At 38.8% G+C, this 14569-nt stretch overlaps 1 protein-coding gene across 1 annotated transcript; it reads left to right on the top strand.

The window, feature by feature from the left end:
- The first annotated feature begins 13113 nt into the window (after positions 1 to 13113).
- Positions 13114 to 14052, top strand: LOC122439317 (olfactory receptor 7D4-like). Its single transcript, XM_043464399.1, has one exon. It carries the CDS (start codon positions 13114 to 13116, stop codon positions 14050 to 14052), a length of 939 nt encoding a protein of 312 aa, XP_043320334.1.
- The last annotated feature ends 517 nt before the right edge of the window (positions 14053 to 14569 follow it).

Here is a 14569-nt window from a genome sequence, read left to right as displayed (position 1 = left end):
AGAAGCCCTGCCTCGGATTTACATGTCAATGTATGGTAAAAACCACTACAATATTGTAAAGTAATTAGCCTCCAACTAATAAAAATAAATGGAAAAAAAAAGAAAAGAAGTCCTGCCTCTTTCTTGTGTGTGTGATTTGGATAAACATGTATTCTATTTAAACTGAGCATATATATTTTAATGTAAATATCTTGCATTTAGTTCATTAAAAAAATATCAGAATTGTTTTGAAACATTTCATAAACTTAGAATTTCAGCTATTATTTAATAATTTTACATATGTAGACAAAATGTTTTTAAATGACCACTCATTGAATTTTAGAATGTATACCTATGCTTAATTAATCAACAGCTTGCATTTACTCAGTATACTATATTGTCATTCAAGTGTTTGAAATCCTGCCTTTTTAAAAAAAATTTTTATTGAAATATAGCTGATTTACAATGTTGTGTTAATTTCAGGTGCACAGCAAAGTTAATCAGTTATACATATATCCATATCTATTCTTTTTCAGATTCTTTTCTGTATAGGTTACCACAGAATATTTAAGATTTTTTTATTGGAGTATGGTAGATTCACAATGTTCTGCTGGTTTCTGCTATACAGCTAAGTGAATCAGTTGTATGTATGTCCACACTTTCTCACATTCTTTTCCCATACAGGATATTGAATAGGGTTCCTAGTGCTATTCAGTATGTCCTTATTAGTCGTCTGTTTGATACATAGTAGTGTGTACATGTTAATTCCAATCTCCAAATTTATCATCCCCCACATTTCCCTTTGTAACTATAAGGTTGACTTTGGGACCTATGACTCTTTCTGTTTTGTGAGTTTGTTTGTATCATTTTTATTGGATTCCACATGTAAGTGATACTAATGATATTTGTCTGACTTACTTCACTTAGTTTGATAATCTTTAGGTCCATCCATGTTGCTGAAAATGGCATTATTTTGTTCTTTTTCACAACTGAGTAATATTCCATTGTATATACGTACACATCTTCATTCGTTCCTCTGTTGATGGACATTTAGCTTGCTTCCTTGTCCTAATTTTGGTGAATAGTGTTGCAATAAACATTGAAGTGCATGTATCTTTTTGAATTATGGTTTTCTCTGGTTATATGCCAAGGAGTGGGATTGTGGGATCATATTCTATATGTACTTCTATATTTAGTTTTTTAAGGAATCTCCATAGTGGCTGTACCTATTTACATTCCCACCGACAGTATAGGAGGGTACCTTTTTCTCCACACTCTCTCCAACAAGAAATTTTGCCTTTTAGTCACATCAAGTTTTGTTTCTCATCCATTCTCTGCAAGGGACTTTGGTCAGAATTGCCTAGTGAGTACTTTGTCCTCACCTCTTACAATGATGACACTATTAACCTCAGTCCTACTCTCTGCATCCCTCCTTTTACTTATCCAGCACTGTAAATTGGTTTGGATTTCCAGTCCTGCAGGTTGATTCCAGCCACTTCAAGTACAGACTCAGAATAGTTGAATAAGAATTATGAAATAGAGCTTATTATCAATACCATTGCTAGTTTTTATCAAATTCATTTATTCAACAGTTACTGAGTGGTGCTCAGTGTGCCAGGCTGATGCAAATATCTGGAACACAGAAGTGAAGGGAGGAAAAAAAGACAAAAATCTTTGCCTTCTTAAAGCTTAAATCCTGGATTTCAGTGTTTATCAGATCATGCTCTATGTCCAAACAGAAAATACACTGGCAAATAAATTATTTGATTTTCAGCATGGTTGACTTTTCTGCATATACTTAGTATGTTTCCAAAATAAGGTATGAGCATGTATCACTAGAGACAGAAAAACTGCAAGGCCAAGCATATTAGAACAGGTCAGTTGCTAATAAATTGTTGGTTCTAGTTGCCTCATTTTAGAGGTGAATTTACTGAGGTTGAAACACAAGATCCAGATGGTGACAAAATCTGGCTGAAAGAGGACATATGTCCAGGTATTGTGCCAGGACAGAGTGCTGGATTAGAATTCAAGAGAGTATGAATTGAATCACAGAATTGCCACTCTGGATATACGTGATACTGAACAGCTTCAGGGGGTACAGAATATGTTCAAACTACTAGATGTCTTGATGAATGTTTATTTTCCCATCTTCTTCACCATAAAGAAATTGGATGGGACTTTCCCTGGTGGTCCAGTGACTGAGAGTTTACCTGCTAGTGGAGGGGACATGGGTTTGATCCCTGGTCCAGTAAGATTCCACATGCCGTGGGGCAACTAAGCTTGTGCACCACAACTACTGTGGCTATGGTCTAGAACCCATGAGCCACAGCTACTGAAGCCCATCCACACTAGAACCTGTATTCCACAACAAGAGAAGTCACCACAAGGAGAAGCCCATAGTCATCACTACTCTCGCAACTAGAGAGTAGCCCCCACTTGCCACAGCTAGAGAAAGCCCACAGGCAATAAGAAAGATCCAGCACAACCAAAAAGAAATATAAATAAATAAATATTTTTAAAAAATCAGATGATGCATTGTCTTTGAATGTTTGTGTTTGCCAAGGCACTGCAGGCTGGAAAGGCAAACATAAATGCATAAATATTCATCTCTGTAAAGAAGAATCCTTGCTCACACCAGGACTGGAGTAAAACTGAATCAACTGGTCACCAAGTTACATCCTTGAAGAGTGTTACCATTTTGAAGAACAAGAATGGGCTTCCAAAAGGGGATCTCATCTCCTACTTAATCCGTTTAATCTCTAGGCTTTGTGACTGAGACATTGGGTCTGGCAACTGGGAAAAGAATCATTATTTTCAATTGTGGGAACTGACTATTTTTTGAAATTTATTTTTAAGTAGAGGATAATTGCTTTACAATATTGTATTGGTTTCTGCTATACATCAATATGAATCCCGCATAAATATACATACGTTCCCTCCCTCTTGAGTCTCCCTCCCACCTCCTACCCCATCTCATCCCTCTAGGCTGTCACAGAACACTCAGTTGAGCTCCCAGTGTATACAGCAACTTCCCACTGGCTATCTATTTCACATGTGGTAATGTATATGTTTCAACACTGCTCTCAATTCATCCCACCCTCTCTTTTCCTTGCTGTGTCTATAAATCTGTTCTCTATGTCTGAGTCTGTATTCCTGTCCTGCAAATAGGTTCATCAGTACCATTTGGCTAGATGTCATATATATGTGTTAATATATAATACTTGTTTTTCTCTTTATGACTTACTTCACCCTTCAAGTCCCCTCTTTTGGAAGCCCATTCTTGTTCTTCAAAGTCAAAGTCTTCCCTCTTCAAAGTCAAAGGCTTTGTCATAGTCTCCATAGAACCTCTCATTTCCCCATTAATACTTGTTATGGAATGAATACCTGTGTCCCCTCAACATTCATATGCTGAAACCTCCCTCTAAGGTGATGGTATTAGGAGGTGGTTCTTTGGGGGAGGTAATGAGGATTTGATGCTGTCAGGGGGATGGGCCCTCATGATGGGGTTCTTACTCTTGTGAGAGTCATGAGAGAGCTGTTTTTCTCTCTGCTCTTTGCCCTGTGAGGACACGATGAAAAGTGAACAGTCAGCAGTCCGAAAGAGAGTCTTTATCAGAATTCAGTGATCCTGGAACCTAGATCTCAGACTTCCAGCCTCTAGGACTCTAATAAATACTTTAAAAAAAAAAACTGTTCACAAGCCCCTCCCCCATTTATAGTGTTTTGTTACACCAGCCCAAACTGATTTAGCAGTCTTTTCTTCAAGTAAAAGTAAAAATTTGCATAACCGATTTGTTTTATGATATAACGTCCCAAATAAAAAAAAGAGTCTCTCTATACACTCATTTGCTATTTGTCCAATTTACCAAAATTGTAATAAGTAAGGCTCTCATATCTTTTCCTCATAAATTATTTCCAATCCAGGTTTTCCACTATGGTGGTTTTGTGATATTAAGAATTTGAGCCTTCTTATCCTACTTAAAAATGATTATTTATCTTCTGAATAGGTTCAGGGTTCAGATTCAAACGCTTTTATAGGATTGACTGGAAAATGTCTATCTCATCCTTCTGAAGGAAGGAAGAAAGGTAAAAGCGAAAAAAGGTAAAAAGGAAGAAAGGAAAAAACACTGAATTTGTTCTTGGAAAGATTGAGTTTGATGTGTCCATGAAACACCCCACTAGTAATTTCCACTTGGCAATGGAATGTGTTGGTCAGGTGTTCCATCTTAATTAATGGCAGTAATGAAAGAGAAAGTTGCTCAGTCGTGTCTGACTCTTTGCGACCCCATGGACTGTACAGTCCTTGGAATTCTCCAGGCCAGAATACTGGAGTGGTTAGCCTTTCCCTTCTCCAGGGGATCTTCCCAACCCAGGGATTGAATTCAGGTCTCCCACACTGCAGGCAGATTCTTTACCAGCTGAGCCACTAGGGAAGCCCAAGAACAGTGTAGTGGGTAGCCTGTCCCTTCTGCAGCAGATCTTCCCAACCCAGGAATTGAACTGGGGTCTTCTCCACTGCACATGGATTCTTTACCAACTGAGCTATTAGGGAAGCCCAAAGGCAGTAGTGGAGAAATCAGTTCATCTCCCACCACGGCTACTTGCACAGACATGGCACTAGTTGAAAATTTTCCATTCTTTTATCTTTGTACCTCAAGGGAGCTGAATTGTTTGGAGAGTAGAAGGCCAATAGAACAGTTCATTTAATGAGGAGCTGTGAGAATCCCACCCCCGAGACCCTGCAAACCATAAGCGTGTTCTTTTACCCCTTAGATATAATTCTCTGAGCCCAGCCAAATGAAAACTCAACTGGACTTCCCAAGGACAGAAAATGGAGAACAGAAACCTTCAGTGATAAATGCCAGAGTATGTTTCTCAGGGTGTTGCCCATGGAGTAAGAAAAAAAAAAAAAAAGCAGGGAGAAAGTGGATATCAGCCTTTACCTCTAGCAGAGTGAGACTGGGAAATGTTGATTTATTCTAAGGCAGTGAAGTCCCTGTACTTTGAAGGTGCTTTAGTTTCTACTGACACCAGTGTTTTCCACGTCTTGCTGTTTCCTTCTCTGTCTTCTTAGACTCTACTAAAGTCTTTCTCCAATAAGACTTATTTTCCAGAGAAGCTCTGCTTCTTCTCTGCTCTTTCCTTTGAATTGTAGGCTCCTACTTAATTTCCCCTGACCAAGTACTCATTCATTAACTGCTGACTAGTGATACGCACCAGGTAATGTCTAATATATTCCTCATGTGATGGAATTTATCTATTACATTGCTCAAATGTTTTTGAAGCAGATTGAACTTACTGATAAAACTTAAGAGATCCGTATTGATTGTATTCTTTTTGTTGCTTCACTTTAGTGTCCTCAGTATCATCGACAAATAATACAATTATTTCTCATGTTCTGTACTCAGGCTCATTTTCTTTTCTCATCTTACCAATATCTTTAATCAGCAGTCCCCAACCTTTGGCATCAGGGACTGGTTTCATGGAAGAAAATTTTTGCATAGATAGAGGTTGGGGGGAAGGTTTTCGGATGATTCAAGTGCATTACATTCATCGTGCACTTTATTTCTATTATTATTACTTTGGAATATATAAAGCAATAATTATACAGTTATCACTTGCCACTCACTGATAGAGTTTTGATATGAGTCTATAAACATTTGATCTCTATGCAGTCAAGGAGTTTCCCAGAGGTGCTAGTGGTAAAGAATCTGTCTGCCAATGCAAGAGACATAAGAGATGTGAGTTTGATCCCTGGGTTGAGAAGATTCCCTGGAAAAAGAAATGGGAACCCAGTCCATTACTCTTGCCTGGAGAATCCGATGGAGAGAGGAGCCTGGCAGACTATAGTCCACAGGGTCACAAAGAGTCAGACACGACTGCAGCGACTAAACATGCACTGTGCAGTCAAACCTCTCTGCTGATGATAGTCTGTACTTGCAGCCACGCCCCAGCACTAGCATCACTGCTTCAGCTCCACCTCAGATCATCAGGCATTCGATTCTCATATGGAGCGCACAACCTAGGTCCCTCACATGCACAGTTCACAGTAAAGTTTTCTCTCCTATGAGAATCCAGTGGCATCACTGATCTGACAGAAGGTAGAGCTCAGGTGGTAATGTTGGTGACGGGGAGTGGCTGTAAATATAGGTGAAGCTTTGCTTGATCACCTGCTGTTCACCTCCTATGGTGCAACCCAGACTTTGTGGACCCCTATCTCTAACCGTTCAGGATAATATGGGGAGATAGAAGTTGAAGTAGATGGCCTGTCATGAATTTAACAGAATTGGCCTGTTCATGAATTTAACAAATATTTTAGCATTTTGTAGAATATTCTACTGGCTGTAGTTTTAAAATATCTATTCTTGGTTGGGTTAAGAAACTGTCTTTTGTATCCCCATTTAGTGAAAGGTTCTGTCCTGGCTGATAACTATAGTAATGGCTCATACATTTTCTCAAATGCATTTTCTCTCTCTTTTTATTTTTTCAGTTTTATTTATTTATTTATTTTTTACTTTACAATATTGTACTGGTTTTGCCATATATTGACTTGAATCCACCATGGGTGTTCCTGTGTTCCCCATCCTGAAGCCCCCTCCCACCTAGCTCCCCATCCCATCCCTCTGGGTCACCCCAGTGCACCAGCCCTGAGCACCCTGTATCATGAATCGAACCTGGACTGGTGATTCATTTCACATATGATAACTTACATGTTTCAATGTCATTCTCCCGTATCATCCTGCCCTCGCCCTCTCCCACAGAGTCCAAAAGACTGTTCTATACATCTGTGACTCTTTTGCTGTCTAACATACAGGTTTGTCGTTACCATCTTTCTAAATTCCATATATATGTGTTAATATACTGTATTGGTGCTTTACTTTCTGGCTTACTTCACTCTGTATAATAGGCTCCAGTTTCATCCACCTCATTAGAACTGACTCAAATGCATTCTTTTTAATGACTGAATAATATTCCATTGTGTATATGTACCACAGCTTTCTTATCCATTCATCTGCTGATGGACATCTAGGTTGCTTCCATGTCCTGGCTACTATAAACAGTGCTGCGATGAACATTGGGGTACACGTGTCTCTTTCAATTCTGGTTTCCTCAGTGTGTATGCCCAGCAGTGGGATTGCTGGGTCATATGGCAGTTCTATTTCCAGTTTTTTAAGAAATATCCACACTGTTCTCCATAGTGGCTGTACTAATTTGCATTCCCACCAACAGTGTAAGAGGGTTCCCTTTTCTCCACATCCTCTCCAGCATTTATTGTTTGTAGACCTTTGGATAGCAGCCATTCTGACTGGCGTGAAATGGTACCTCATTGTGGTTTTGATTTGCATTTCTCTGATTTACATTGGGCATCTTTTCATGTGTTTGTTGTCATCTGTATGTTTTCTTTGGAGAAGTGCCTGTTTGGTTCTTTGGCCCAGTTTTTGATTGGGTCATTTATTTTTCTAGAATTGAGCTGCAGGAGTTGCTTGTATGTTTTTGAGATTAATTCTTTGTCCATTGTTTCATTTGCTATTATTTTCTCCCATTCTGAAGGCTGTCTTTTCACCTTGTTTATAGTTTCCTTTGTTGTGCAAAAGCCTTTAAGTTTCATTAGGTCCCATTTGTTTATCTTTGCTTTTATTTCCAATATTCTAGGAGGTGGGTCATAGAGGATCCTGCTGTGATTTATGTCGGAGAGTGTTTTGCCTATGTTCTCCTCTAGGAGTTTTATAGTTTCTGGTCTTATGTTTAGATCTTTAATCCATTTTGAGTTTATTTTTGTGTATGGTGTTAGAAAGTGTTCTAGTTTCATTCTTTTACAAGTGGTTGACCAGTTTTCCCAGCACCACTTGTTAAAGAGATTGTCTTTTATCCTTTGTATATTCTTGCCTCCTTTGTCAAAGATAAGGTGTCCATAGGTGCATGGATTAATCTCTGGGCTTTCTATTCTGTTCCATTGATCTATATTTGTGTCTTTGTGCCAGTACCATACTGTCTTGATGACTGTGGCTTTGTAGTATAGTCTGAAGTCAGGCAGGTTGATTCCTCCAGTTCCATTCTTCTTTCTCAAGATTGCTCTGGCTATTCTAGGTTTTTTTTTTTTTTTTTTTTTTTTGGTATTTCCATACAAATTGTGAAATTATTTTTTCTAGTTCTGTGAAAAATACCGTTGGTAGCTTGATAGGGATTGCATTGAATCTATAGATTGCTTTGGTTAGTATACTCATTTTCACAATATTGATTCTTCTGATCCATGCGCACAGTATATTTCTCCATCTATTTGTGTCCTCTTTGATTTCTTTCTCCAGTGTTTTATAGTTTTCTATATATAGGTCTTTTGTTTCTTTAGGTAGATTTACTCCTAAGTATTTTATTCTTTTTGCTGCAACTGTGAATGAAATTGTTTCCTTAATTTCTCTTTCTGTTTTCTCATTGTTAGTGTATAGGAATGCAATGGATTTCTCTGTGTTCATTTTATATCCTGCAACTTTACTATATTCATTGATTAGCTCTAGTAATTTTCTGGTAGAGTCTTTAGGGTTTTCTATGTAGAGGATCATGTCATCCACAAACAGTGAGAGTATTACTTTTTCTTTTCCAATCTGGATTCCTTTTCTTTCTTTTTCTGCTCTGATTGCTGTGGCCAAAACTTCCAAAATATACTGAATAGTAGTGGTGAGAGTGGGCACCCTTGTCTTGTTCCTGACTTTAGGGGAAATGCCTTCAATTTTTCACCATTGAGGATAATGTTTGCTGAGGGTTTGATATATATAACTTTTATTGTGTTGAGGTATATTCCTTCTATTCCTGCTTTCTGGAGGGTTTTGTTTTTTTTTTTCATCATAAATGGATGTTGAATTTTGTCAAAGGCTTTCTCTGCATCTATTGAGGTAATTGTATGGTTTTTATTTTTCAATTTGTTAATGTAGTATATTACATTGATTGATTTGAGGACATTGAAGAATCCTTGCATCCCTGGGATAATGCCCATTTGGTCATGATGTATGATCTTTTTAATATGGTGTTGGATTCTGTTTGCTAGAATTTTGTTAAGGATTTTTGCATCTATGTTCATCAGTGATATTGGCCTGTAGTTTTCTTTTTTTGTGGCATCTTTGCCTGGTTTTGGTATTAGGGTGATGCTGGCCTCATAGAATGAGTTTGGAAGTTTACCTTCCTCTGCAATTTTCTGGAAGAGTTTGAGTAGGATAGGTGTTAGTTCTTCTCTAAATTTTTTGTAGAATTCAGCTGTGAAGCTGTCTGGTCCTGGGCTTTTGTTTGCTGGAAAATTTCTGATTACAGTTTCAATTTTCGTGCTTGTGGTGGGTCTGCTAAGATTTTCTATTTCTTCCTAGTTCAGTTTTGGAAAGTTGTAATGAATTGTGTTAACAAACATCATAGTATAGCCAGCTTCCCATTCTGAAAATAGTTATTATTCATGATATATTATTATCTTAAAAGCTCTATTTTAAGTACTTTGTTTCATTTAACTATTCTGTGTTGTGTCTATATACACGCATATGATAAACTTGGCAGGTTCATTTTGTGTTATAGTTGATGCTTATGGTCTCACCTTTTTATTATATATCTATCATTTGCACATGTTGAGCACCTTCTATGTGCCAGGCACTATGTAAGCCCCTGGAAGGACAATGATAAGCAAAAACAGTCACAACTTCTCACACACAAATAAACATAAAATTACCAACATGAGATGCAGGTCAAGAATAGCACAAGATGCTGGACTTGTGGGCTTCACTCTCTGTCCTTCTGGCTTCACTCTGCTCTCCATCTCACTGACCTCTCACATCCCTTCCATTACCAAGTTCATCAGTCCCAGAGCAACCATGAAATCTGTTCTCTCAGCCCCAAATGGTTGCCCTTTCTTTATTTCCTCTGATTAACAATTCCCATCCTTCCTCTCACAGCTCAATATTTGTGTTTCAGAGAGAAACTTTTTCTACCCACCTTCTCAGAGCAAATTAGTTCTCAATGACGTTTGTCTCTTTAATTAACTAGCATTATCTAGACATTACATTAATTGCAAACTTTTTCTATCATAATGGATGTAAGCATTTTTTCAAGCCTTAAATTTGCCTTTCAGCTTTTGTAAATTTGATTTATAGAAGTTTTGAATATTAAAAATCGAATCTATCCACCATACCTTTCTTGCAGTTAAGTCCACTGATTTTGTACAAGTTTTTATTATAAATTTTCATAATATTGCTTCTGTTTTATGCTTTTGTTTTTTGTCTGCGAGGTGTGTGGGATCTTAACTCTTCAACCAGAGACTGAACATACACTCCTTCTTCTGAAAGGCGAAGTCTGAATCAATAGAGTGCCAGGGAAATCCCAAGTCCACTGATTTTTATACGACACATTTCCAATTGTGAGCATGAACACATACACTTATATTCTCTCACACACTTTGTATTTGATTTTAATGGTTTTGTGATCTTGTTTCCCTCTCTTATCTATGTAGTTCATAAGATTTTTCCCTTTCTTGCAAGAATCCACCTGGCAGGTGGTCTCTGAAAGTGGGAGCCTTGGGCTGCTGCTGCTGCTGCTAAGTCGCTTTAGTCGTGTCTGACTCTGTGCGACCCCATAGACGACAGCCCACCAGGCTCCCCTGTCCCTGGGATTCTCCAGGCAAGAACACTGGAGTGGGTTGCCATTTCCTTCTCCAATGCATGAAAGTGAAAAGTGAAAGTGAAGTCGCTCAGTCGTGTCTGACTCTTTGCAACCCCATGGACTGCAGCCTACCAGGCGCCTCCATCCATGGGATTTTCTAGACAAGAGTACTGGAGTGGGGTGCCATTGCCTTCTCCAGGGAGCCTTGGGAATCATCATTAATTAGAAGTATTGCATGGGAGTCAAAAGAGGTAACAGACCTTTTATGTTTATAATAATCAAGATTTTATCTTTGATGTTTCCCCCTTTCTAAGGGCAATATTGCTCAATGGTAGCCATGCAAGATACATGTGAAGAACAGGTCACATTTACTAGATGTCCACTGCATGTCAAAAAAAACACACTAGAAAAAGCACATGTATCATCTCATTTTATTCACTCATCAGTCTTACAATGTAGGGGATGTTTACTGCTCCACTGTAGAGGTATGTATCTGTAGTTCAGAGAGATTAAGTTACTTTGTCTAGGTCACAAAGAAAGTAACTTGGTGGACCAAAATTCTATTTTGGGCAATCTGTCTCAAGATCAAATTTTATAAATCACAGCTCTACACTACACTTAGGGCTTCCCTAGTGGCTCAGATGATAATCTGCTAGCAATGCAGGAGACCCAGGTTTGATCCCTGGGTTGGGAATATCCCCTGCAGGACATGGCCACCCACTCCAGTATTCTTGCCTGGAGAATCCCATACTGAGGAGCCTCACGGGGTTGCAAAATAGTTGGACAGGACTGAGCAACTAATTGTTTTCATACTGTACTTTGAGTTATGATTCATAAATAATTGCCACAATATTAATATTGATAATTATAATAATTATAGCTATCATTTATTGATATTCTGCTGTGCACAAGGGCATTTGCAAGCATCACTAAAAAGTTAAGAGCAGTAACCACATTTTTCGAAGGAGTAGAAATAAGATACATTAGAGTTAACTGAGACATCAATAGGAAGGAAGTATCATGGGACAGAATTAAAATTGTTTGAACTGACAACTCACGTCTTACTCACTATTATAGAGATATGCAAATGAAGGACATACAGATACTATTTTTTAAAAAGACCTTAATGTCTTCAATCAATAGCCCAATTTTGAGGAACTTTATTTATGTTCATAGATTCAATATGGGAAATAGAACACTTGATTAGGACATAAAAAGAAATAGAGATATCTGCTGAATTAAAGAAAGTCTGAATAATTATGTATATTTAAAACAGAAATGGGCTGCCACTTCATTGAATGAATCACTGACATAGGAAGAACTAAAAGAGAATGAAGCCTGCCCATGAAAATGTGGAATCAGAAGGTGAAGACTTAAAAAGTCTACACATTACAAAGGCTGAAGAGGGTGTGAAGAAAAGGGATTCCTATACTGTTGGTGGGAGAGTAAGTTGGTACAACCACTAAACAGTATGGTGTTTGCTTAAAAAATGTAAAAACAGAGCTACCAAATTATTCAGCAGTCCCACATCTGGGCACATATCCAGAAAAGATGAAAACTCTAATTAAAAAAGACACATGCTCCCAAATATTCATAGAAGCTCTATTTACATCAATCAAGACATGAAAACAAGTGACCATCAACAGACAATTAGCTTAAGAAGATAAGAAAATGTGATATACATAGATATATACACACACACACAGAATGGAATATTATATGGTCATAAAAGAGAGTGAAATATTGCCATGTGCAGCAACGTGGATGGCCCTAGAGATTATCAAACAAAGTGAGGTAGGTCAGAGAAAGACAAATATTATATGATGTCACTTATATATAGAACTGAAAAAAATAATACAAATGCATCTATATACAAATCAGAAACAGATTCACAGACATGGAAAACAAACTGATAGTTACCTAAGGGGGAAGGGAGTGGGAGGAGAGTAAACTAAGAGTATGGGATTAACAGATACAAACTACTAAACATAAAATAAAGAAACAAGAAGGATTTACTGTATAGCAGAGTGAACTATATTATAATATCTTATAATAAATCATAATAGAAAATAATCTAAAAAAGTATATATAACTGAATTACTTTGTTATACAGCTGAAACTAGCACAATATTATAAATCAACTGTGCTGTGCTGTGATGAGTCACTCAGTCGTGTCTGACTCTTTTTGACCCCAGGGACTGCAGCCCACCAGGCTCCTCTGTGTGGGGATTCCATTGCAGGTGGATTCTTTACTGAATGACCACCAGGGAAGCCCAAGGTACTGGAGTGGGTAGCCTATCCCTTCTCCAGGGGATTTTCCCAGCCCAAGAATCAAGCTGGAGTCTCTTGCATTGCAGGCAGTTTCTTTACCATCTGAGTTACCAGGGAAGTCCCCCAAATCAACTATACTTCATTCTGAAAGAAAAGTGATGACTAGCTGAGGTGCCAGTTGACTATTCATTGAATGTTGCTTTTGCCTCCTTCCCCAGCAGACACACCAGCTACATGGGGGCAGGAAACCAGACAGGAGTATCACAGTTCCTCCTCCTGGGCCTCTCAGATGATCCAGAACTGCAGCCCCTTCTCTTTGGAGTGTTCCTGTCCATGTTCCTGGTTGCCATGCTGGGGAACCTGCTCATCATCCTGGCCATCAGCACTGACTCCCACCTCCACACCCCCATGTACTTCTTCCTCTCCCACCTGTCCTTTGTTGACATCTGCTTTGTCTCCACCACTGTCCCGAGGATGCTAGTGAATATTCAGACACAGAGAAAAGACATCTCCTACATAGGCTGCTTCACTCAGGTGTATTTCTTTATGGTTTTTGCTGGAATGGACAATTTCCTCCTGACCGTGATGGCCTATGACCGGTTTGTGGCCATCTGCCAACCCCTGCACTACATGGTCATCATGAACCCCCACTTCTGTAGTCTCCTGGTTCTCACCTGTTGGCTTATCATTTTATTCAACTGCCTGTTTCATGTGCTACTGATGATGCGGCTGACTTTCTGTACTGGAACTGAAATTCCACATTTCTTCTGTGAACTGACTCAGACTCTCAAGGCGGCCTGCTCGGACACCCTCATCAATAACATCTGCTTGTATGTGGCGACTGTCCTGCTGTGTATGTTTCCTCTGACTGGGATCCTCTATTCTTACTCTCAGATTGTCTCCTCCTTTTTGAAGATGGCCTCCACTGAGGGCAAGTATAAAGTGTTTTCCACCTGCGTGTCTCACCTCACTGTGGTCTCCTTGTTCTATGGGACAGGCCTGGGGGTTTACCTCACTTCTGCTGTGACCCACTCTTCACAGAGACACTCCATTGCCTCAGTGATGTACACTGTAGTCACTCCAATGCTGAACCCTTTCATCTACAGCCTGAGGAACAAGGATGTGAAAGGGGCCCTGGCCAGGCTCCTGAGTCTAGGAACCCCCTGTCTGTGATGAGTCACTGACCTCAGGACTAAGTGAACATTGTGAACCCCAAAGACAAATGTTGTAGATTTGAATCTCCTGGCTCCTTTTCTCCCTCAAAAGACATGTTCATTTCTTCTATTCCTAAAGCATCTTTTGTTGGATTATTAAGACTTTTTTTTTTGTGGACAGAGACCATTTTTTAAAGTCTTTATTGAATGTGTTACAACATTGCTTCTGCTTTTATGTTTGGTTTTTCTGTCCATGAGGCATGTGGGATCTTAGCTCCCTAAGCAGGTAACAAAGAAGTACCCCCTGCACTGGAAGGGAAAGTCTTACCACTGGGCTGCCAGAGAAGTCCCCACTTCTGTTTTTGTATTAGTTTCTCCACAGCATTGTTGTCAGTAAATTTTTTTTGACATTTTTATTATACGCTGTCCATAAAATCTCATGGTTTTACATGCTTTCTTGTAGCCATTCTAACAATTTCTAACTTCAGATTTAGAGCACTTTATCAAGTGCTGACCTGGTAGTCCCCAAATTAGCC

The sequence above is a fragment of the Cervus canadensis genome, chromosome 4 (assembly GCF_019320065.1).
Source record: "Cervus canadensis isolate Bull #8, Minnesota chromosome 4, ASM1932006v1, whole genome shotgun sequence".
Taxonomy (NCBI): domain Eukaryota; kingdom Metazoa; phylum Chordata; class Mammalia; order Artiodactyla; family Cervidae; genus Cervus; species Cervus canadensis.
The sequence above is the reverse complement of the archived record's forward strand: the minus strand, read 5'-3'. Positions and strand labels throughout refer to the sequence as shown.